The following is a 25,930-nucleotide window of genomic DNA, read 5'->3' on the forward strand; positions in this document are numbered from 1 at the left end:
TTCTATACACTTCATTTGCAAAGTTTACAATTGTGCAGAGGCCCAATTTATACTAGGAAAATTGATCGACGTACAACAAGGTAGTATGTCCGTGGCTGTATGACTGTCAGACACTTTTTGTTGCTGTGTGTTAACCGGCCCTCAGTGTCATTTTATGGTCCGTCGTACGCCTACATGTATACTAAACATGGCAATCTCCAACAATGTTTACTCAAGGCTTCTGAAGTACATGTTTTCCACATAAGCATATACTTGAGATGCATATGTCAGTCCCACTTGGTGAGATGGGGGAATTTGGCAGGGTTCACTCTGTGTGGGTGGAAGGTACACGCGTAGGAGCATCTCCTGGAGGGAGCCCATTCCTTCACTAACAAACTCCAACAGTCTACAAACTAAACTAGCCCAGCAAGGTGACTCAAGATGGAGCGAAGCCAACTGTGCACAGACGCTAGCCATTCATAGCCAATTCTCCTGTGACGGCATCACTCCTGGAGTCACGTCTAACCTCATAACCTGCCAGTAGGTGGGCGTCTTCAGGTACCGAGAACTTGAAGACAGACAGCCCTCAGGACATCGCCGACAAAAATGACAAACTACCTGGTTTTCTGCAGTTGCAGAGGTCATCAGTTATGCGTCAGGTTTCCTTCTCATTAGTTCCTTTTGTTCACAACCACTCTAATTTCTTACTGTTTTCAAGTATTGTAAGTAACGTTTTCTGTCCCACAGCCATCTTTAGGCCTCAGCAGGGAAAGCCATTCTTAGACATGAATAAGTGGTACCCGATATATCAGAACCTAATTGTAGTACATAAATCATCCAACGTCTTTGGAGAAAAGGTGAAATGGAACGTTCATTACTCAAGTGCACTATCAGTGTTACTAATTGCCATGGGAAATTTAGTTTCCATGCTGAAATCTGGAGCTGAAAATATGATCAAAGTGTTTCTTTATTCACCCTTGTCAATAGAACTTGGATTGCAATTAAGTCATGTAGATTCTCATGTGTTTTACACATACTAGGGCTTAAGATTCAACCGACTCAGACAAGAATAATGTTGCAATTAATAAGAATACATGGGACACTGATGTAACATTACTACACAATATACATCACATACATTCTTAATTACTGATTTTGTAACTGTGGGGATCAAGGGATGTGTACCGGTACCTGGTACTGATATAGTACCACATGTAGGCACATTCTCAACATCAGTACTGGTGGTACTGTTATGTACCTGAATCGTCAACACTCAAGTGTGGAACTTCTACTTTTTGTCACTCAAATGTGTTACTCCTGCTTCAAAGATAAAATTCTAGTACTGGAAAAAGATGACCATTGTACGGTCATTGTAATCAGCCTCATTTTGGATCTTCTTGGAAGTATGGTTCCTTGCATAAGATACCCAAAGTCTAAATAAACAAACTGTTAATTTCTTATTCATTTCCTTTCATTATTGAAGACAACAGATTACCTTTTCAAATCAGGTTCAGGTGACTGACCTATACCTAAACCTCTGTACTGGTACCTGTACCTATACCTGATGTTTATGCACACAGCCCTAGTTGTAGCTGTATGTTGTATGTCTGAGTCACTTAAATCCTATATTCTCATTCACACTTGAACAAATCGTATATCCAAAGGTACAAAGAAGAACAAGAACTTAATTGCACAACAATGGTAAAGGATGCAATGTGTGGCAACTTAGATTAGTGCCTTAGATATTAGAAACTCACTGTATTCAACTGCTTTGTATGCACAAGCTGCCACACATTGTATCCTCGACAAGTGCTGTGCAATAAAGTTCTTTTTCTTCTTTCTCAAGAAAAGTTACATGCAGCATGTTTACCTGGTACTTCCCCTGCGATGAAGGCTGGAGGTTTGGCACTGGGTCTGTGGCGGACCCTGGAGGGGGTCTTGTCGTCCACCATGTAGAGAGTGTCGGGGATGTGCGACATCCGCATCATACGCAGGCGCACCAGCTCAATCTCCGCATCCAGATGTTCCTCCAGGATCGCCTATGGGAGGGGGAAACAAGGATTTTTAAAAAATGCTTGCTTTCGGTAAGACATCAGGACAATGTTGCACTGCACTCAAGTTTTAGTAACTAATTTCAACAGTGCCTCATACAAAGTTCAGACACAAGGTAAAGGTACCGGTAGTATTTTATCTACCCTGAGGTATCCATTTTAACACCTGGCTGAGGTGAGGAACGTAGTGTTAAGTGCCTTTCCAAAGGGCACAACATTGGGGGCACGGTGAGTATCGAACTTTGTTGGGACCTCTATATTCCAAGCCCAACACTCTACCAGTTATGCAACATATGATGCCAGGATGGAAGGATGGGTTTTTTTTAGGAACTCAATGTTAACCCATGGTGACTACTACTCCAAACCCCCCCTTTTAGAAGAAGAATAGTCTGGTTAGCTCAATCTGATGCTTGAACCATGGACGTAATACAATAAAGTAAGAAGCATCTAAATCTAAAAGTCTAGTATATGACCAGTTCTTAACAGTTTACAAAGCAACAACCTGACAGCATTTAACGCTGTACTAATAATTCAGTTACTACATCACAGCCGTTATGTAATTGGCATAGTGCTCAACATTGCACTAGAATCACGTTTGTTAGATGCATTTTTTTGACAAACCACCTACTGGTAAACTGTTGTGAAGGATCATACCCCCAGTGCTGCCAGTGCAGTCTTGTTGTGTGCATGGCCCCACAACTCTTGACACAGATTACAAAATATGCTGCTTCTTGCAAATTATTTTGTTGTAATTGTTGCTATCTTTACTCTTTGTGTGTATTTTATCAGGTACCTTTTATCAGGTTTGTATCAGGTATATGATAACCTCGAGCAGGAATACCTCTCCAAATTAGATTATGGAAAGATATGTCAATGACACTGTAACCTCTGACAGAAAAGCAGGTTTAAAGTCTCAGCAGTTATTTTCTATTCAGGAAAGTCATTTTTACTTAGGGACTCTACAAGAAGAAGATATGGAATGGCCATCACGTACATGTACATGGAAAATAAGGATGAGCGTCACGTATGTGTGCTCTGGGAAAATGAAAGCCCAAAGTGGTTAACAAAGAACAATTCCATTACAGCAGACTTGTCGGCAAGCCGTGCCGTCAGCTTTAAGTGCTTGCATCTTCTCCAGAAAGAAAGGTACCTTCGGGGTAACATACTCATAAGTAATTGAAGGCACTTTACAGGTCACCGTGAAATACAATCAATCCATCAGACTGGTCTGTGCCACTTTTCTTTGTCAGATTACTTTAGTTTGCCATTGACTCATCTGTCAGGACTACTTGACTCTGGCAGTTAAGAAGCATTTAAGTACACAGCGTGTCTTGGCACTGACAGCTGTCAAAATAACGTTTGAGTTTAGCGCTTATTCAGGAACCTGGGCCAAAGACAGTAGACGCTTTTACTTTAGATTTGATGACATTCAAAAGCCCATACTTTGCACTTGGAGTAAGTAAAGAGAGTGGGTAAGTAGTGGCATGACTGACCTTAGCCTCATCCATATACGGCTGGAATAACCTGGGTTTGATGTACATGCCGCTGCTCTTCCCGGGGATCCAGGCGTTGGCCTTCCCGGTGTCGCCCCCGAGCATGTGGGACGGCGGGCTGCTGACCAGGCCACGCTTGATGGCGCCGGAGAGAACGTCGTGGCTGGCCGGGAGAACGTGGTCCACGCGGACGTACGGCAGGACCTCCGACAGGATCTCCCTCAGCTCCACATCGTCCAGGTCTCTCCTCTTCACTCCCTTCTTACTCACACTGTGAGCAGTGTTGCTCACAAGGTTGGGCTCTGCAAGTACAGTCTGTAGGTTACAATCTTTACATCACACACAACAACTCCAACAAAGCCCTTAACCCCTTTATCATTAGTAAGTTTTGATAATGTTTCAAATCTTTTTGTAGCTAATGGTTATTTGCAGTGATCTTTAATTAAAGATTTCATAGCAAACAAAGTGAATGGCAGTAGCACATCTCAAAACAGACATTCACACCTCATCGCTTGCAGTAAAAGGGGAAGTAATTGTGTTGATTTAATGTCATAGCAGAAGGAAAATTGAGCGTTCAATGTGGTTTTAAGTTCGCAGTTGAAACAAAAACTTTCACATTGGTTATACGTTTGTAGTGAAGAGGTCACTGCAGAAACCATGAACAGAAAACCATGAAGCATTTCTCGTTTTAGTTTACCTGCAAGCAGCAATAAAATTTGGTGATTCAGACATAACAAAATGTCGTCTGCTTGTGCAGCTACAAACATGTTATCTTCAACCGCAGTATTCTACAGGTAGCAAGCATCTCAACGATACTGGTTCACTGATACCCAACATGCTACTCTTCAATCAAAGACTTTCCCACAGGCAGGTGACATGACCTGTGACCCATGACCTGTGACCCACCTCTCTCCTCCATCCTCCGGACCAGCTGGTGTTCCCCCCACTTTAACACAGCCTTCAGCACCTCCAGCTCACTGGCCTGGGGGCAAGAGGGAAGATCACATTAAATTCATGTTTGGGGAATATGCGCAGTACAGTAGTTTCTGCCCTGCCTCTGGACCAAGTGGTTGGGAGTTTGAATCTCAGCCATTATGGCTTACCCAACATGCACGCTACTGGAAAGGATTGCAGTCCTTAGGACAGAATACTGAGCTCTGTTCCACTATTCGTTGTACTTGTCTAAGGAAAACTTACTCGGTACAATGAACCTGTAAATTCTGTTCATAGTCAGTCTGACTTTTCTATCAGGGCCAGTGAAAGAGTAGCTCGTCGTTGAGCTAAACTGGTTCTACCCCCCTTTCACAATAGATTGATTTGTATCTATTTTGCCCGACGCTCAGGGCAGACAGATAATCAGAGCTTACATGGGATGGTAAGGTTACTGCTCGGTCAGCTGTATGTCTGAACTAACGTAATATGAACCATAATCCCAGCAGAGAGGCAAATATTGGATACGCCGCCTGCTCTTACCCACGATCAGCTGCTGTATAAAAGTTACTAGGAAAAGGTATCTGTGTAGGCTTAAGCTTTATCATGGTGACTCACTTTTTGATATGGTCAACCTAGGGTTCAACTCTCTGTATCATTTCTAGCAATGCTAGTAGCTCATAACGTGATGTGCATACTTGACAATCCCTGCAACCAGCCTGGCTGGTGAATCGTTGGTATCTACCAAAAATCTGCTGTGGCAAAATCAACTGTCAACGAAAACACTTTGTATCCCTTCACCAGCATGGTACTTCAGTTACAGTAGAATTCATCATGGTTTCCTTGACATTTGCTCAATACTGTATCAGAATTACGCTACTTATAGTTATACATACAATATCTTCTGTGACCCAACATTTGGAAACTACAGACTGGACGTCATCTTCAAAAAAGGCAAATACAACATTGTACAATACATACTGTTAAACATTGTACAATACATACTGTTCAAGTGCAACTCTTCCTGATAAACAGTAATTGCAAAACTAACAGCAGGGCATAGAGAGCTAAGACATCACGTTTTAAACATTACCTGGAGGTAGTCCGACTGTAGGGCCTCTCCCAAGTAGTCTTTGCCGAGCTCACACAGCACAGGTGAGGAGGCTACCTGGGAGAACTCCTCCTTCAGGTACAGGAGAGCCTGTCTGTGGGCCCACTCCGACCCGTGGGGCTGTCTGCTCCACTGTAGGGTGGGGATCAGCATGTCCACGGTGATGCTCTCAGCAATAATATCTTCACAGCCTGGAGGGAACAGGTACAAAACTCATTTATACAGCTGAAGGGAAAGGGGCTACAACCATGAAAGGCAAAGGTCCCGCGGCTTTTGTGTCTGTAGAGAAAGGGGGTTGTTAATCCACCACTGTGTCTGACTCTAAGGCATGGTATTAGAAGGCAGAGTCCATCCTTAAGTTCTACTGACTTTTACCTCCTCAACTGAAGGCATCTTAGTTATTCTTACAACTGGTTGGATTGAGAAAAGTTGTGTACAGTAAGTTACACCGAAGGAAGGTAACATATTTTTATTTGTGACAGCATATACTTTGCTGAAAAAAAAAGAGACAGCCACTTCACTTGATAGAACTATTATGTGGCAAAAAATGGAAAGCTGCAATAACATATATATATAACTTTATTGCACAACAATTGTATGAGGTACAAAGTATGGCCTCTACATAACTACAGTTCTATAGCTTAACTTAAGGCTTATCTAACTAATACAGGAGTTGTAGTATGATATATAATATCTCATCTTTATCCACATCCACCCACATGCCAATTCTGTCGGTGCGACTAGCCAGGAAGAAAAAAAATACATAGTTACTGCAATTAAAATGGAAAGAAATGGTTATGTGCATACGTTGCAGGTTTTTAGCTGAATAAAGCGCCGTCTCTGATACCACCCATTGATCAGTTCTAACCACAGGTGACACATTAGATACCGAGATTCGGAAAGGTTTCTGGCTAATCAGGCTGTGGCAAAATGTATCTGATATTGGATTTCCAGCTTAATCCAAGGTATGTGTCAATGTGAGCCCACAATCCACCATACAGAAATCCCTGTCCATATGGATACCACGATAACATACAACTCAGTAATATCATACAATTCACCGGGTGTTCTTATTTTAATATATGTAACACAGACCCTGGCAAGTATCTTAACCACTAGAAATACTGTTTCTATGCCAAGTTCTTGCCAACTGTAGACTGGTGATATCTGCCCACACACTGTGACTAAGAACAAGCCTAATACTTTAATTTCTTCCTGTTATGTAACCAAGAGTTTTCAAGTCATCACTGCAATATATTAAGGACTTTAAGGGATGAATATGATACAGAAAGAGAACCTTTATTCAAAGTTCTCAAAACTAGGCTTTTATTCATCTTGCATTTTCATCAACTATGTTTCATACTAGAGTAACTAGACCATTGATTATTCTGCAGGACTGAGCTAGTCTAGACCGATTTCTACTATTCTATACTATCACAATTATACTGCAAGTATGATGATGATAGTGATTTGCCTTAGTGTGTGCAATCTGCATTGGCAAATCAAGCCTTATGATCAATAATTTATTGACAAGGGAAGTAATAAAAAAAAAAATTAATCTATCTTCCTGCACAGGGCTCAAAATGTATTTTTTGGAATAAGTGCATGTAACCTACAAATTTTGGTGTACAGAAAAATATTGGGTGTACAGCCAGCAAAACAATCACAAATCCTAATGAAGCTCGATCTTCAAAGATTGAATCGGAAATCTTAAAAATTAAAAATTTTAAACAGGTAATACAACAAAAGAATATGGTACATACACTATGTACCACAGCACCTTTACGCACTGTAAATGCATTTAAGTTCGCATGGATTTAATTTCGCGGTAGCGGGAAAATGGAGTTTTCGCGGTGGTTTTAAGTTCGCGGTGAAGTGGCCACCGCGAAAACCGCGGACGTAAAACCACCGCAAACATTTCTGCATTTACAGTATGTTAGACTACACATATCTCTAGGCGTAATCGAGCACTTAAAGTCAAAAATCAAGCACATGCCTCCAATATCTGATATGCTCCCACCAGTATTTCCAGTCCTGCCAGATTCAATTTGATAGTGTCCTTGTTCAGTGGCAAGTCAACTGAAATAAGGAATTTCTTGATACCATATTGGATGCAACATTGGGAAGACCGAAATCTACATTTCCTCACAAAGATTTATATCTATGGTTTTTACATTCTGGAAAGTGTTCAACACCGCCAAACACTACTGTTCCAGATACGCTTTAAGAAGGGACTGCATAAATTGAAACAGAACTAGTTATTAAACTTAAGTGATAGTTTTCAAATTTAACTTTTTTTTGGCTGTGTTTGCATCTATAACTCAAGATTCCTTGGATGGGTTTGTATGAATTTTGGTTTGTGGGTAGTTATCGGGGTCTCGAAGAGATCTGGCAATTGTAGGTCCCCTAGCAGTATCTTCAGGTACTGTAGCATTACAGGCTAATAGCCCGTTCCTGAAAGTAGTGTGAGACATTAAATGTCTGTCTAATACCAAATAATAAGACATCAAAAAGACGAATATCTGAAAATAAGGTGTTAAGAGATCAGCAAAGCTTACAGAACCTACCCTATATCTCAATTAGTTCGAACCACTGCAGTCTTCCATTCTCGGTGCATTAACCTCTAAAAACTAATTGCCATCTTTTACCCCAACATGATGTATTCCCATCAAATTTTGAAAGTCGGAAATTGGGATATAGCACCTACCATTCGCTATTATAGTATTACTTGTAATCTTGTACACCAGATATAATTGCTCGGTATGTAAACTTAATTCCCCCTGTAACTCAAAACATTTTTTGCATAATCCCATGTTCCGTGCCAAAACGGTGATAGCACAATCACTTTGATGTATTGTAGTGAAATCTGCTGTAGTGTTAATACTGGATTTAAGCTTCATGAATAGAAATTGCAAACCTGAGACGTAAAAAGCAATCAATTAAGGCAGAGTATGACTTGGATCTTATAGCACCTTGCCAAATATCTAATGCAAGGTGCGAATAACTACTTTATTCACATGGATCATAAATGATGAGTCTCTACATGACTGCTATACCTTTCGCTAACACTAACAGGTTTCAATTTTTCCTCATTGTCGAGCTAAAGCAGTCTGACATGGCTTCACCCACTTTGACAAGGGAATGCAGAGGTTCTTTCGATGAAATATATACGGTATGTATAAACTGCTGCCCTGTAGAGCCTATGCATTCTGAATTCTATACGTTTCCTACAAGGTCTTTCTCTCAGATTTACGACACCACGCCGGCAGTATTGCAAGGCCTTCTTTTTGCATACAGCGTAGGCTGCAATCTTTCCCTTCCTACCAAGGACAGGTTATTGCTATAGCCTTGTAGAGGTGCAATCAGTCACAAAAATCACCCAGCCTTCGGGCATGCCTTAGTCCTGTACCTTGCATACAGCCACAAATCTCTAGCTGAGGCTACAGTATTTTCCATTACATTTATCTTATCATTTATACAGCACTGCCAATGCCGATAAAAGACATTGCAGAGGTAGAGTTTATGGGCTTATAAATCGAAACTAAGAGATAAAGAGCATATTTCTCAATATGTTTGATAGAACTGTGACTTGACAAGTTGTGAGTGACAATCTTGTTTGTCCTTGTGTGTACATTTGCTGCTCATGTGGACATGTCTGTTTTAAAATTTATGACCCAATGAATTCTCCAACTTCCAACATGAAGAGGAACGAAAAACGTGACAGTGTTCAATAGTAATATCAAGGGATACTCAACCCACATTCCACATTCCCTGCTGAAGACTCTACCATTGAATGGGGGTTGTGACATTTAGACAACTAGCTTTAGCAAAAGAAGGACAGTAAAATAAATGATGTGTGTTCAACAGTTCTTGCACTTTTGATGAAGGTCCAATAAAAATGTCTGCGTTGCAGACAATGTGGCATAACTCATCTGCCTATACCAGGAATGGTATTAAAGGCTTTGTGAATACATGCAGTTTTACATGACTGGTTTACTGTAATAACAAAATTAGCCTAGAAAGTTACCCAATGCTGAAGAGATGTACATGCATGTACAGTAAAACCAAAATGGTGGGGAGACTTTATGTTTGCGGTTTTCTTCAAGGCAAAGTCAAAACCACCACAAACATTTCCCCCTTAACAGTTAAGGTACTTTTAACCACGAACACCACAGACATTCAATTTTCTTCTTACTGCAAAATGTCCTGCGCACATTTCAAGTTTTACAGTATGTATGTGCAAAAACATACAAGGGTAAAGTCTACCACATGCAAATAGCATACACATTTCCATAAGCCCAATTTTCCCAGTAATCTTGTTTTCTTTGGTTGACTTGTTTTGTGACCCAGTAAACTTTGAAGGATGATGGCCAATATTGCTGCAGACATCCGGACTATATCAGCATGGGAACTTTCATAAGTATAAATTTCTCCTAAGGTAGTAAAATTATGTTATCTAATTTCCTCAGCAGACTTGCTTCGTAAGTTACAACTGCTTAAAATATGATTGCTAATAATACAACAGACACTAAACCTACCTATACACTGGCATAAAACATTTCCATATCAGCAGAGTTTTTTCATTAAAACAGACCATTTTATTTTCTGATCAGCATTACGACCATGTTGATTTAAAGGACGAAATTACCACAGTAGCTGGTATCACATCTGTTTGTACCTTAATTTGGACGATCAATCTTGGTTTTAAGACCTAAGTACACCCAGTGCACTGAGAGTAAATAATCCAAATCAGCCTGGGATTTGGGGAATGGGAGTAGGAAAATTATTCATAATATCTTCTGAAGGAAAATATTTGGCTTCAATCCATTTACAAATATGCAGGTAGGCAAAACTGATAAATAAGTGATCCAAAATAAACCCTGTATCTCAACCACAAGTAATCAAAAAAGGACCAAAAAGGTTACCACGGCTATCAGAACAAAAACAAATCATCCAGAATGTCAGACTCCTGAAAATATCTGGTTCAGACCTGAACGACATCGTCCAACATCCAACCCTCACAAGACAGGCAACAACGGACACTAAACCAGATAGAGAGAGGGAGAGAGAGAGAATACGAGGGAGAGAGGGAGAGATAGAGAGAGATAGAATTAATGGAAATTTCTGGAATCAGGTTTGAATGTTCTACGGATCCATGTGATAGGGTAGGAGAGTTTTGTCTCTGTGTAGGACCCGGGATCTATCAGCATCTGGTAGATTCCCACCATACATTACCCGTGTTTCCGATACTGCAACAATGCAGATGCTGCGTCCTCATGCAGCATTCATAACTTGGGTTAAATTCATAACATGTCGGGAATGTTACACCTGGGAGAGAGGGGGGGGGAGGAAGCTACGACTGTTTAGAACCCGTCCCCACTGTCTGTCCAGCATGAAGTCATCCAACCTGTACGCCATTGGACTAATGAAGACGGATATGCAGACATGGTGTCAATGCTAATGTAAATCCCTGCTTCAGTTCAATGGAAGCTGTGTGCCATGTTTTTTTTCTCTCCAGCTTTTATCTTCGATATGACAGATTGTGTCTGCTTCAAACCACACCATTTCAGATCCTGGACAATAGAGTATCTCTGTTCAGAATATGATCCTAGAGAGACCCCTACTACATTTTGTAGTAATCGTAATGCTAATATAGAAAATGAAAGGTGGAAATAGGTACTTTCTTCTTGTGTTTCTTTCTTCGATATGACAGATTGTGTCTGTTACTAGTATACCAGCTTCAAAGCATTACATTTCAGATCCTATACAATAATGTATCTCTGTTCAGAATATAATCCAAGAGAGACCTCTACAAGTACTACATTTTGTACTAGTAGTGCTAAAAGTATAGAAGACGAAAGGTGGAATAAGGTATTTTCTTATATGTCTATTATTCATAAGTATAATCTGTAACACCTGGCACACCTGAGTAGACTTGCGTGCCAGGTGTGTAATCTCTGGATCCCCTTGTTTGGGACACCTGCATGCACCTCTCACAGGTGAGTCTACAATTCCACCTGCACAATCACAGCTGGGTACTCAACACACACATCCCTAGGCTCCAAACTCATTTCTGGTGCACCTAGCAAAAAAATGTTGTCACATAAAACCCTTTGGTTTTCAACAAAGTAAAATGTCCCCAATTTACCTAAAATAAACATTACTCTTCTGGGCATGAAGGTGAAATTCTATAGCAAACTTAAAAACTTTAAGCAAGAATAAACAACAAAGGTTTCATCTTTTTTTCTGACACTCAAATGCAAAGAATATGAAGTATACCAGTGTACAAAAAGTACATATAACCCTAGATGCATAGGTAAGAGGTATACCTACATTAAAAAGTTAGGTGCATAGCTCCAATTTTGGGTGAAATAAAATGCACATACAGCCAGTATTTTGAGCTCTTTAGGAGAACATGTAATGATCACAACAGATAGCTATCTAGAGCTGAAGTCATTGAATAGAAATAATTTGGTCACAGAGGAATACCTAATTCCTTTTAGTGGGAGTAAGTAAGCTCATAGCAGACCAAAATTAGTCTAGAATTCAGCAGATCTGGACCTAGGGGAATAGTCTGGCTCCAGACACTGTCACTGGAGAATACTCAGGCAGGATGTTCTGACAACAATAGAGACTCATCTCTGTCATACATGAAGGTCCCAACATGAGGTTCATGGCAGGAGCCAACAATGGCATGGTCCATAGGGGTGTACCTTAGGCCCCGTTGATAATGCAAAAATCTAAACGGTTCAATTGATTTTGGTAAGCCAAGCCGGATTAATTTGTGGACAGTTTGCTACTCTGATTCTTCCGAACCACCTTTGGGAAGTTTTGAAACGTTTGTAATTCAGTTAGATTTGCAAAATGTCATCATGAAAGCAAAACCATGTGAATCCGGGTACGAGGCATCACAAGAGAGAGTGAAAACTTTTTGCTTTGAATTGGATATTTCTGATGGGTGTTTGAATTGAAAATTCCATTTTTTGCTGTTGTTGTTATGGATGCCAACTTGAGTTTTAAGTGGTCAACTGAAGAAATGGCAGTCCTGCGATATTCGTCTACCTGACATTAATCCAGAAGAAACTTTATGGCACATATTGTAACCAGGTACTGGTAGAAATGTTTGCAGGTATTTCCAAGGCCATGAAGAAATGTGACGTGTGTGGCTGAGTATCTGTGTGTGTGTGTGTGTGTGTGTATGCATGTCTGTCTGTGTACCCTTGTACTACAGCCCTAGTCTAGAACAAAGACAGAACAGATGTTTGAGTATGCATATGTATATACATGTATACCCTTGCACCAGTAGTCTTCCAGACAGAAGATTGCTATTACAATTCATAGCAAGGAGTGAACTTGGCATTGACCTAGTGAAGCAACCTTGAGACAGATTCAGCGCACCCTTCACATACATGGTCCTGATAAATAATTACAACATGCACAGGCTCCTTGTAGACCCAAGAAACATGGCCAAAAATTTCAGTTATGCCAGGGGAACATTCTTCAGATAACAGATAAGAGACAAGCTTCATATATCTTACAGACACACTACCCTATTGGGATATGGTCAGTTACCTACTGCAGTATCCAGCTATAAACTGTACTACACCTGCAACTGCAATAAAAACTGCCTATATGACATGCTTCTTTTCTTAAGTTCCCAAAGGTACTAAACCTACAAGTATACAGGTAAATGTCGACTTTGGAATGCAGTTGTCAGACCTTACACAGACACAGATCCATAAGACAGTGCCTGCTCTTTGCCCTGTTTTTGCCCAAACCCAATGGCAACTGACAGGTCAAAATTGGTTCAGTGTGTGTCCAGTGGGGGAGACAACCTGTCCAGGGATGGTTAGAGCCCAGTTCCTGATGGCTCTGTAAGTAACCACAACAGCCAGATAAATGGGGCCAATGTTTGTGGTGGAGAAGTGGCTGTTGAGATAACATCTGCAGACTGGCTCCATATCCAAACCCCTAGCTACCCTCCCTATTACCTAGCTATCAGTTGGACCAGTCCAGGGGGATGGGTAGTATATTCTACTTCCAGCTGCATCCTGCTATGCTATATTGTGATATTATGATGCAGAAATCTTCACGGTGGTTTTATCTTCGCGGTTTTCGCGAGGCAGTCTTACCGTGAACTTAAAACCACCGCGAACATTTTTCCATTACAGTATGTGACCACAGTGTATGGTGCTACCGTGAACTTAAAACCACCACGAAGTTAAGGGCATTGACAGTATACTCCACATCTGCATATACATACACATTTCCTAGTAGAGTCAATTCCAAGTCACCGAGATGGTTTTGAAATAATATTTGTAATAAGTTTGAACTATTTTGAGTAAAAGAACATTTCAGTCACTAAAGTTCGAAATTGTTCAAACATTTCAAAATGAAAGTTTGAACATGTTTGAACCTTTTTTATATTTGTTGGAACATTTGGGAAAGTAATGATATCATTATCTCTTTATTTAGAACAATTTTCAAACACCTATGTGTTTTTGTTATTGTTCCAACATGTTCCAACATTTTGTGTCATTTTTTCCCTCCATAAAAACTTTTATTGACCCCATAAACAAAGCTGCTAAGCTTGGTCCTTTGTTTGGCTCTTCTATTTTTAGATTTTCTTTAGTATACACTGGTGAGTCTTTTGTGAGAAGGTGGCAGACAGACATAATTTCCTGCACTTGGCAGGGATGTGTGAATTGCCCTCTTCCCAGCCCACTGACCCAGTTTCATCATATTGTTTCCATGTTCGAACATGTGATCACAAATGATGCATCTATGTTGGAACAGTTTAGAAACTAACAGAAATAATGTATTTGATGTTAGAAATGTTTCTAACATGTTTGAATACTATAGAAACATTTAGAACGTCACATAGATGTTGTAAATAGTTCTAAACAGTTACCTATCACAGTTAGATTGTTACAAAGATTTCCAAATTGTTAGAACAAAAGGCAAGAAACACCCTCTCGGTAATATGGAATCGACTCTACACACTCCCAGTTTTATAATACCTGCCTACCAAATATGGTGGCACGTTAAGGTACGGTTGAGGAAAAAATATACGAACAGCTGGCTTACTGCGCCTCCTTGCCCCCCATTAATACGGATACCTAGCAACAAATGTATCTGGGGATGCAGCTTACAATTTAGATGGGCGCTAGGTCAGCTCCCATGTTCCACACTGCTTGTCAAATTACAATACTGACTGCACAAGATACTGTACTATACTCCCTCTTAGATTCTAAGCACAAAACCAACATAAAATTCTAAAAGAAGTTGTCCTCTTATCGCTTTCACTTCTCTGGTAAGTTAAATTAAGGCTTTCCAATAACACTAAAGCGTATTTATTCTACCACAGAGACTGGCTGGCAAAATAGATGTCAGCAATAAAATTAGTAACTCCTCCATGAATTACCCTGGTCCCAGGGGGTAGCAGTGATGGTAAGAAGAGCTGATTTGGGCTCATTTGTGAGTCTCTGGTTTCTATCCCAAATCCTCACCCCCAAAGGTTACTAAATTTTGTCTAAACCCTGTGCAGTATTACTTAATTTCTTCCTCATTATGCTCTATTCTGCATGGAGTTTTTATTATACAGTGAACTTGATACAAGCACTAATTTTACTGCAGTATGTCCTTGTCAAAACAGAATATCATAATGATAATTTCCTAGAGATCCACTGAGGAAAATTTGAGAACAGTGATCTGATATTCGATCAAAACAAACATGCTAAATCAAAATAAACAGAATTTCTGGAAGCCTTCCTTCTGGTAGGATAATCCGAACCCTTTTTATCACATCTCATCTACTTACATGTCAATAATAATTTAGCGGGATCAGCTGGCCTTACATACAGATAGAAACTGCTGTTATTGTAGCCTCCTTTTGAACCAGGTTGGTTGGTGTCACTGTTGAGGTGTAGTTAGAATGGAGGAGAGTTGGAAAGTTGCCATATTGAAAACAGAGCAGGCATAACACAGAAAATGGCAGCTTTAGAGCACTACTTGAGATTAGGGAATCTGTAAACCAGGAAAAACAAGCTTGTGCGCTCAAGCCTACTGATACTGGGAGGGAAAATAATGTTCTTGAACCCAGTATGAGGGCATCTGTCTTGTTGCTACACCAGAAAAAATATGGCGCTGCTGTTTCTACCTCCTGCTGCCATCAACAACACCGGCCTGAGGCTGGGTCATCACAACTGACAGCCCAACAAAGGGGGGAAATTGATGATACATCTGCTTGACACAAAGCCAGAGCAAGGCCATGATACATGCACGGAGCGACGGAGGCTACAACATATTTCGTTCAAAACATATTGTGTCCTTCTGGCTTATATGTTTACCTACATGCAAAATTTGCCCCCTTGTCTTGACATTTTTTTAAAATCACATACTCTTTAAAAATTTTATACAGATTTTGCTTGAGCATGAAGTCAGTGTACATCATAATTACAGAAGGATGGATACTAGGGCTGGGTACCGGTACAGAAAATTCAGGTCCAGGTCCGGTTCAGGTCCAGAGGATCAGGTCCAGGTCCGGACCTGAACCTGGACCTGATTCAGTATGACTCATACCAATGGTGCATTTCACTACAAAGAAATCTGTTTGGTGAAGTATTAGACTTACACTGGCGTTTTAAAATCCTACAACGCTAACTGCACCTGTACGATTGACTGTAAACCTTGGTAGAAATTACTATAAACTCTACTCTACTTCACTCTTGTAATTTTCTTCCAACTGCAAGCGCCAAAACGTGTGAATGCCTGATCAAATAATATGTTAATTTTCTAATCGGTCCAACATCCGGTCCACCTAACTTTTTCAGGTCCGGTTTTTCTGGACCGGTCCAATAAGAAAAACCAGTTTTGTACCGGTACGCTGTACCGATACCCAGCCCTAATGGATACTATAAAATGTAGTAAGTGTCATAGCTCATTTCTAAAAAGTAGTAAATGTACACAAACAAATATTTTCAAAAGGTACTTTACCTTCAGGATAAATTCTATGTAAGGGTTACTTAGTGGTGTTGATTGACAAAAATATGAAATGTGTGAGGTTTTTGTATGTTATCCGTGTGACACTCATTTCAGAGTTGCTTCTAAAGCATTTGGCGCAATAGCAAACACAATCTCACCTTGTGCCAGCACACTGAGTTCCAAGAACTGCGCTATCTGGAAGAGTTCCATGGCTTCCTCTGCTTGTGACAGCTCTCCCCGCCCCGCCACCATCGCCTGAACCTCGCTCAAACTCGTGGTGCTCGGACTCTCGCGTACGATCAACGACAGGTCCACCGTATCCAGATATATGGCTTGCAGCAGCACGCGGGCGTATCTCCTCGGTATAACGGTCTCGTCCAGGACTATCCTGGTCGGTGTTTGTAACGTTCTGTCTGTCATCTCCTCCCCTGTACGCACTCGCTTTTGCAGCATATTTCTGAAGAAAGGGGAGCGAGCTGACAGGATTGCTTTGTGACAACGCAACTCGTCCTCGAAGTAATAGTCATTACCGCACGCTTCTGTTACATTGGGGTCGGGCGGCCCCGCCTCTGACGAAAACACTAACATAGCATCATAGTAATCTCCCGTCTCCAGGAGGATTTTGAAGTCTTGTTCCAAAGCATTTGGGATACCGAATTCATCGCCAAGATGCACAAGAACGTCCAAATTTTCCAGTCTCGATCCTTCTGTGTCAAACTCTCCTGTGTACAGATATCTCAGTAAAGCTGAGAACATTGGAATGTCCATTCCTGCAGTTTTAATGTCGACCAGGACTTCCTGGCCGTAGCCGGGCGCCCGACAGAGAAGGTCTCTGAAGAACGGGCAGCGTGCGGCCAGGATCGCTCTGTGTACGGGGAAGCACGCGTCCTGAAATATCAAGTCTACGTCCGTGCAGTACTTGTAGTCGTACAAGTCTGATAGGTCCTGTTGTAGGAGGGAGGAAGGTGGCCGTGCCAGGTCAGCTTGGATGCTGAGCTCTTTCAGTGCAGCCCCTGCCTCATATTCCTCCACAAGAGCATTGATATCCCTCGCATCCCAGTTACAGGTCAACTCACGGATAGCCTTCGCATGGTCTGCCGACTTGCTACCCTTTTTCCTCCGCGTAAGCTTCTTACGGACAGTAGCGAAGGCCGAGGACTTCTTCTTCTTGTCGGAGTGATGCCGGGACGCGGCCAGCGTGTGCGGAATTCCGTGTCCCACATCTGGGTCCAACGGTGTGTCAACAGACGAGTACCTGTGGAGTAACGCCGATGTCCTGTACTGTGGGTTGGGGATCTTCTCGCCGGGACCCCCAGTCGATGCATTAGCACCCATAGCTACAACTGTGTGGATGCGGAGAACAGAGTGTAGAGCCTGGATCTATGCCACATCTTGTAGAGATGAATCACTCAGCCCTAATAGCCCCTGGAGACATCCATCAGTCCCATCCCTGCAAATAACATGGGACAACTGTGAGCATGAGCGTGAGCATTAGAATTACAAAACAAATGACTGCAGGTACTATCTGTTCCACTGCCAGCTGAACGCATTTTACACGGCCATGACCAATCCCTTCCATGAATGTCGGGAACAGATATGGCTCATTTGTTGGGGTGGAAAATACCCTTGTACATGTTCGAGGATGGTGATTGCACAACTGTATATACAGGCTATATAATGGGCGCTTCAGCCTCTGACCACTTTAAATTATCATATCAGACCAGCTGCACTACCATTGCCTGCTTTTACGACAAACATTAATAACTATTTGAGACCGAATCCCTCCTGATATGACACTTATGAATAATAGGTCACCACCAGTTCATTCAACCAATGCATCAAGAGGAGGGGTTGGCCATGTCAATTCCCAAGTCTCATGGCAGGATCTCCCCACATTCTCTAACGTTATGAACCTAATACACAAACACACATCGTCCTGCCATGGCGGAATAAATCACAAAGGAAATGGCGGCATGCTGCCGCTGATTTCACGGGCAGAGTACACTAGCGATGGTGCGTGGGTCTGTTTTCCCAGCAAACATGGCAGGAATGCTGGAAACAATGTGAACAGCAACACTCTGGTGTCAGACGAACAAAGCTGCCTTTGACATGGAATCGGTCTAGTTTCTTCAGCTAACAGTAAACCCACACAAACCAAATGCAAACAGGGATGCATGCGTTCTTTTCTTGTCCAGGATCACTGAAGGAAAATGGGTAAATGAAGGTCTATAGTGGGAATGGTTACTCCATTACTAACCTACTAGCGACCCTGTGAAATTATGATTGGCTTCTGAAGAATAAACATGGAAGTTTCAAGTCTTTGACATGCCGCAAGGAATTTCACATCTTGTCAGTAAAGTCAAACGTACAATGACCCAGACAGCATATTGTACAAACTACGTCGTATACAAAATTCATAAACAAGGCTACATCAGTACATGCCTGGGAGTCTTCTGTGGTGAGATGATAAAAATTACCACATTCCAAAATCATTCCTTGTTTCCTGTCCAATCTATCACATAAGTCATTACAATAACTCTGTCTGCACAGAATACAAACGTTTCGAAATAATAACAATATGGTCTAGCTAACAGATTCTATTATCATTTGGCTCATGCTGATGGAGACTTCCATCCAAGGGTTGAATAATTTCTTAGGAAATATTGTAAATGCAAGTTTATAAAAAAAATATCACCTAACAGCAAAGGAGAACTAAATTTCCTGGCAAAAAAAGTGATTGGGTTAGGAGTCTAATGCTACAGACCATAGAATATGATGCTCTAATAATTATTTAACATATTTTCCTCATAAATCATAAATTACATGCAATGGTGAACAAATTCAGCAATGTTTTGTTGTGTATTTCCATCTCTTGCTTTGTAACCTCTCACTCTCAGCACATAGCCTTGTCTGGTCCAAAGAACCTTTATAATCAAGTCAAGCTGTTATAGGGAAGCAGCATATTTCTCAGCCAAGTCTGCTATGCTGCATTGTCGGTAACCAACAAAAGAACTACACTTGCAGTTGCACATGAAATATAAGTTTGTATTTTTGTGTGTGAAGAATTTGACAAACTGTTGTATCATTGGCATACCATAATCATATCTGTTAGAAATAGGATGGTACAACTGTACAAGGTAGCCCTGAAGAACAGAGAATAGCTGACTAGCTGACAGACTTTCTCTCCCAGGAAACCAGAACCAAAACAAGTGTTTCTGGCATGTACTAAAAACTATATAATGATGTATATAGGATGGCTACTAGCCTAGGTCAGTAATATATCTAACATTACAATTAAGAGTACAAACATCAAGGGTGCCTAACACTAACAGTTAAGTATTCATACAAATTTTTACGGAATTCATACAATCTACTACAAAGACACAAACAGATTTTATGGAATTCGTACGATGGAAAACATATGAATTTGACGGAAATTCACTGCCAAGAAACACAAGAATCCTATAGGATTCATAATCATAAGATTCTAATATGGATTTTTCGGCTTTCATTACATCCACTACTATTTGTAATAAACATACAAATTCACGGAATTTATACATGTTTTACTAAAAATAATCCATAAAACATGTGTGAATTGTGTGAAATCCGCATGAATAGTTAGGCTCCCCTAGACGAGACATTTGAAATATTTTGCAAAATTTGCATTTCATAGCTGAGGTTGTTTTTCTTACGTGCTTTTCATATGGATGTATTAAAAAATGAATTCAGTGCATTAGACTAAACTCAACAGTATTTCCAACAATAGGAAGACTGTACGCTGAGTGTCTTTTTCTCATAAGTGAATCACTTCATCACAGTAGGCAACATGACATAATTTGGGAGGTCATTGTTTCAGCATTTCACAGGTACGTGCTAATTTAGTGAACTCTAATTTGTGCATGGGGGAGGGGGTTATCTACATCTACCTGCACCGTGGGAACTACTAAAGTTACAAGTAGAACAGACTTTTTTGGTGTATCTTTTACCTTCACCACCCCCCTCCCCCAACCAAAGAAAAATAGGTTTATCCAAGGATTGGAAATGTGTAGTCTGGTTTCTGTACCTAAGTCACAACAACCTGCATAGCCATGTCGGAAGAAAAAAATCACACACCACCAAGGTTGCCAACTTATGGTTATAACTATGAATAATCATAACCCTATAGTTTGAGAACGTTGGGTCTTGGATTCCAAGTACTACATGGTAGGGTGCTGGTAAAAGAACTGGTACTAGCTTGTTTGGAAAACACTTGACTGGGTTTTTCTTGCCGAATTTTTGCTCGGAACGTTTGCACCCCCATCCTAGCACGATCTCACGTTCCCCAAACAAACCCCGCTCTCGGGACACTTTACAGTGGCACAACATGGGAATTCTAACTCAGGAGGAAACCTAGAGAAATCCTAGGGACAATTTTACCTACCGTGACGATCTAGAAAGCTCCCAAGACCGAATTTCGTAGCAGTGCAAGGTGGAAGCTCGACGTCTCTAGTGAAGCTACACAAAATCCCTCGGCGGTGGTAATTTGCATAGTCGGTTTTGTTCGTAGAAATCCGGAAATATTCGGGTAAGTCCGGAAGGGCAGTTGGAAAACATAATAAATCGTGACGGAAGACCAGAAATTAAGTTCGATGCAACAACTACGTGTTTTTTTAACGATGTGTCCGGAAATCAGTATTGAAAATTAGACAATATCGTTAAATTATGTTTACCAGATATTCGGAGTATGATGCTGCATTCGGAAACCTTCGGAGATGGTCAGCCAAAATATCGCTCTCAAACTTGCTCTGATTGGTGCAAACATTGGTAACGCTAAGTACAAAAGTTACAGAAAAGACGAGATAGTGACCCTTAATCTGCCATGTTTTCTCTGTGAAGACATGTATCTAGCATGTAAATCTTCAAGTTGTGCTACCAATGTACGGATTAATGCAAAAACTTCCCGAATTTACGAAAGCCTTTGGTCTGGGCTAAGCCAATCAAATAAGTCCTTACGGTTCCTACGGTGGGTCTGTGCAGCCTCGTTTTGGATTAAGTAGCCGCCATATTGGATGCCCTTCACGTTACACCAGAGCATCGACCTTTGTAACTTCTACTAGAATATACAGCAAATAAAACCTTAACGTTGACAACATGCTTGGTTCAGTCATCGCACGAGGTGCCCTCGGTCGGGGTCTGCTCACCATGCGCCCCCAGATCCAGCAGAGAGCGGGGATCATGTCGGGACCGGCCCAAAATCCCATGAGTAGCACGGTAAGACGTTATGACATGATATTGATAGCCGACTTCACCTAGTTTTGTATACTACTAATCTTTATAGTCTATGTTCTTGAATTCTTGCTGTAAACGTTTGGTTGGTTGATAAGACTAAAGTGTCTTGCTTTTTGTGTCGAGTTTTGATGTAACGTGCCACAAATAAAACAGTTGATCAAATCCACGTTTCATAACTTGCAAATCATCAAATAATTTTATGAAAAAGAAGTAGTAACATCATTTGTTCATCACCTTCATGTATGCAGTTACTGTGGCTTGTATGAGATCACGTAACATGTTTCACCTTAATACGTAGATTTGAACTATTACATATTTGTACTAGACAAAATAATTATGAGATGGTCATAAATCAGTCATCATCATATCTTGTCCTGCAACAAGTTCAGGCCCTTGTTTTATAAGCCAAACCAGATTAAATCTCATAAGAAATAAGTCAGGCTTTCCACACCAGGCAAACACAACTAACAAAATGATTAATACTATATTATTAGTTACATTAATCATCTGGTGTATTTTGCCAGCCAGTAGGTACCCAGTATGAGTAATGAGGCTGTTTAACGTGGTCGAGGCACCTCCTCGAGCACGGGACCCCCGTTTTACGTCCCTCCCGGAAGACGATTTCGTGGAAACTTCGTGAGGCTACAGCAATCCGGACGTCCTTGGTTGGTCTCCCATCCAAGCACTGTCCGGACCGTCGCGTTGCTTAACTTCCGAGATCGAGGGATCGGGTGTACCAACGCGCCACGCGGCCATTAATGAGAATTCAACAAAAACAATTGTATCACATGCATTATTCCTGTAATATGTAGATACCAGATTGACTCAAAAGCCAGTTTTCCCCCATTGTTTAGTCTACTTCCACCTCAATCCAAACAATAAACATATTATTACGTCGATGTAGGTTAGACATCCAGGTAATAAGATATGGCAAACAGTGGTTACTCAAGCAACTGGAAATGATTTTGGAAACAATAGGGTATAAAAGATCAGTTCTTCCAGATCTCTTCAGTGCCACTGACGAAAGATGGTGGATACCATCTGAAACGTCTAATCTTTTCCAAAATCATATCCAGTTTCTTGAGTAACTGCTTTTTGGCTTAACAAACATATTAAGAGAGTTCAGTAGGGAAGGGAAGGTATTGAAATTTACCCAAACTCACGAAGGTTAAAAACAGTATAAAGGAAACTTTATGAAAACTGGTACATGTATTTAAAAAATTTGTTATCAATGTCAATTCTGTCAATCTGTGTCATCAAAGATGATGCCCTCACTGTGTCAGCTATGCAAACTTGATTATTAGCTGCCTCCTATCTGCCAAAAGCAGAATTGCAACTCTACATACTTGCTGGAAAGCAGTAGCTATGGGTACATACATATACAGAGAAGAGCTGTTTATCTTTCTATATTGTCGAAAGAAAATGTGCCTCATGAAACAAAGAAGAGGCATTTTTGGATAGGTGCAAAGGCACTGTATAGAATCAGTTTCATGCATAGACTCAGTTGCAAGAAATCAACAGCCCAGACAAGACAGAATGCAAACCACAAAAATAACCACTGGAGAAAATTTCCTTGCTAGTATCCATTTTTGTATGCTACAATCTATTGCATATGTCTCATTCATGGTTGTATGCTTGATATTTTGAACAATTTTTTTTATCTTGAACTTATACCTCAATTGCCTAAGCAGTCACACAAACTTTAGGAAAATCATGCAAAGTGATTTATTTATTTTTCATGACGCTCATATGAATTTCATAGAATTCCTTTGAATAATTAGGCATACCTGAAACTAAGTACTCTGTGCACAGTACCAGTACTAGTCCTTTTCTGTACTAGACTGACAGACATGTTCCAGTACTTCTAGTACAGTCATGGTAATGTCATACGATTTGCCTTTCTATGTAGGACAAAGCCATCGGTGCCACAGCCCTCATGGCAGGTGTGATGGGCATCCCTGTATGGATCCTCTGCAACCTGAAGAGATACCAGGGCAAGGAGTGAAGAAGACAAGTAGAAGAAGAAGAAGAGCATCAACCAGCCTGAAGGAGACACGCACCCATTCTTGGACAACCCGCTGTCAGTACAGAACTCTGAAGAAATACATCTTTGGACTCGTTAGGGTCACAGACTTGCCACCTCACTAATGGAAACCACTACTCTATGTCTGCAGCCATGCTGTACTGAGTAGGCTTCTTGAGTTATTTCCAGTTGAACTACGTCGCCACACTGCATTACACAAAGCCAGACTGCATTATAGGACCAAGGTCTCTCATAGAAGCTTTCTGCACATCGTGAGCAGAATGCTAATTTCATTGACAGGAAAATAGCTGCGAAAAGTAAGAGCTCATTTGTCACTCAATAGTATGAAAGACTTGTCATTTACCTTATTGGCTTATTACATATCCATATATCATCCAACGTTGAAACAATGGCTATGAAAGTAAAGACAACTCTGGTATGACATTTTAATTGTCCCTGCAAAAGGATGCTCTTTCCACAGGCTGGCTGACTTAGAAAAAATATGACTGGATTTCATAAGAAGTCATGTTAGTAATTGTGTTCTAGATTCTGATTGAATAAATGTGGTATCTATATGCTGATCTCTGTGAGTTTGAGTTCATCTTCTTCAGTCAATACACCAAAGTACTGAACTGGTATGTGTAATATTAAAGGCCTTGGGAAAATGTTGTGTTTTTGAGTCTGCTGACCCTAGCAAAAACCTGCTGACCCTAGCCTTTTCTTGGTCATGGGATATGCACAATCTATCCATTTCATACATTCTCTTAGACTAAGTTAGAGTTTTAGACCTTAGAGCTTACCGGTAGATATTGAGAGGTTGATAGAAGTAGCTTTTCACACTGAGGGGAATAAGGTCCCTCTGATGGTATTCAAAGTAATAAATAGTGATCTCCACTAAGCTGTGTCAGGTTTTTAGAAATCTTGGATGACCGATGACATGTTAAAGCTAGGTCAATGTAGTTCTGTTATATACGTGAAATGAATAAAAAAGAATTGGTACTTAACAGATGAAAGACCAAATTTACAAGTACTAAAATCACCGATGTTAAAGATAACTGAAAATCAACCAAGACTTGTCTTGAGGAAAAGTCAAATAAAGGATTAAATTAAGAAAATCCCAAGAATCTATGAATTAAATTGTGGCCAGACCTAGTATTAGATTTTCTTCTTTTCATTATTCAAAACCACATCAATTACCGTTTACCATGAAATCTAAGTTTACTATTTATATAAAAGTTCACAGCTAGCTTCGTCCTTAAACAGAAAGCAGCACTGAAATACAAACATACCTTTTTTATCATGGTAAAATATGTCAGGCATTACTATCGTGAAAAGAAGTACAATAATGACACTTGAGTTGCAGATTCCATGCATGTATCTTGCTTTTTGATATCATACATGTACGTACTCCCTAAGCCCTGATAACAAAAACTGTAGGCGTCCGTCAGTAACATGACTGATGAAGTCGTCCTAGCCATATCTTCCTGGCTGCATACTATGTTTGCTGATAGTGATACTGCTTGCCATCTATCTTAAAACAGTATAAAGATATCAAAAACAGTATCAGCTCTTTTATTAACTGTTTCCTACATAAAACAGCAAGCTTGATATCTCCAGAACTTTCTTGATGGCCGCAACTTCAAAGAGGCGACTCGAACTGTATATTGTTACCGACTGTTTGGCAAATTTGTTCAAATAGGCTGCACAACTAGCAACATCAAATGGTGGCCATGTTGGTTGCCAAGCCTCATTAAAAAGAACCTTTGTACCGAATGCCATCAAGGCACAATTCTGTTGTCAAGCTCAATTCTGATGTGCGTCATTAGTTGTAATCTTTTCTAATGTGTAGTCTCTAACAATGGATGACAATACCTGATTATGCGGACTGGACTCATGAAGTTGACGGATCAGCATCGTTTTCCTTTTCGACTCCACGAAAGAAGATCAAAGCCACAAACACTTGCTGCTGGAGTACATTCTACCCACCATCCCTCTCTCAACCCTGAGGGTCCTCCAGGGTTCAAGGGCTGACAGATGTGACGTAGAACGTGCTTCACAGCCAATCGTGTAACAGATTAGCCATCAACCA

General features: G+C 40.7%; 1 protein-coding gene across 2 annotated transcripts in view; it reads right to left on the minus strand.

The window, feature by feature from the left end:
• LOC118410222 (BTB/POZ domain-containing protein 7-like) overlaps nt 1-25,869 on the minus strand; it is a 30,378-nt gene extending 4,509 nt beyond the window's left edge. Inside the window, exons 1-6 of one of the 2 annotated variants that reach the window (XM_035811793.1) lie at nt 25,714-25,869; nt 16,706-17,997; nt 5,547-5,755; nt 4,430-4,505; nt 3,524-3,825; nt 1,850-2,018 (exon numbers count right to left, since the gene is read on the minus strand). In XM_035811793.1, the coding sequence (XP_035667686.1) occupies nt 1,850-2,018; nt 3,524-3,825; nt 4,430-4,505; nt 5,547-5,755; nt 16,706-17,882 (1,933 nt within the window). In that variant the 5' untranslated portion in view covers nt 17,883-17,997; nt 25,714-25,869. Of the gene's footprint in view, nt 1-1,849; nt 2,019-3,523; nt 3,826-4,429; nt 4,506-5,546; nt 5,756-16,705; nt 17,998-20,970; nt 21,170-25,713 lie in introns of those variants that run through there. The other variant, XM_035811787.1, reaches the window with a different exon arrangement.
• Nucleotides 25,870-25,930: the final 61 nt, after the last annotated feature.

This window comes from Branchiostoma floridae, chromosome 1 (assembly GCF_000003815.2).
Source record: "Branchiostoma floridae strain S238N-H82 chromosome 1, Bfl_VNyyK, whole genome shotgun sequence".
Lineage (NCBI taxonomy): Eukaryota > Metazoa > Chordata > Leptocardii > Amphioxiformes > Branchiostomatidae > Branchiostoma > Branchiostoma floridae.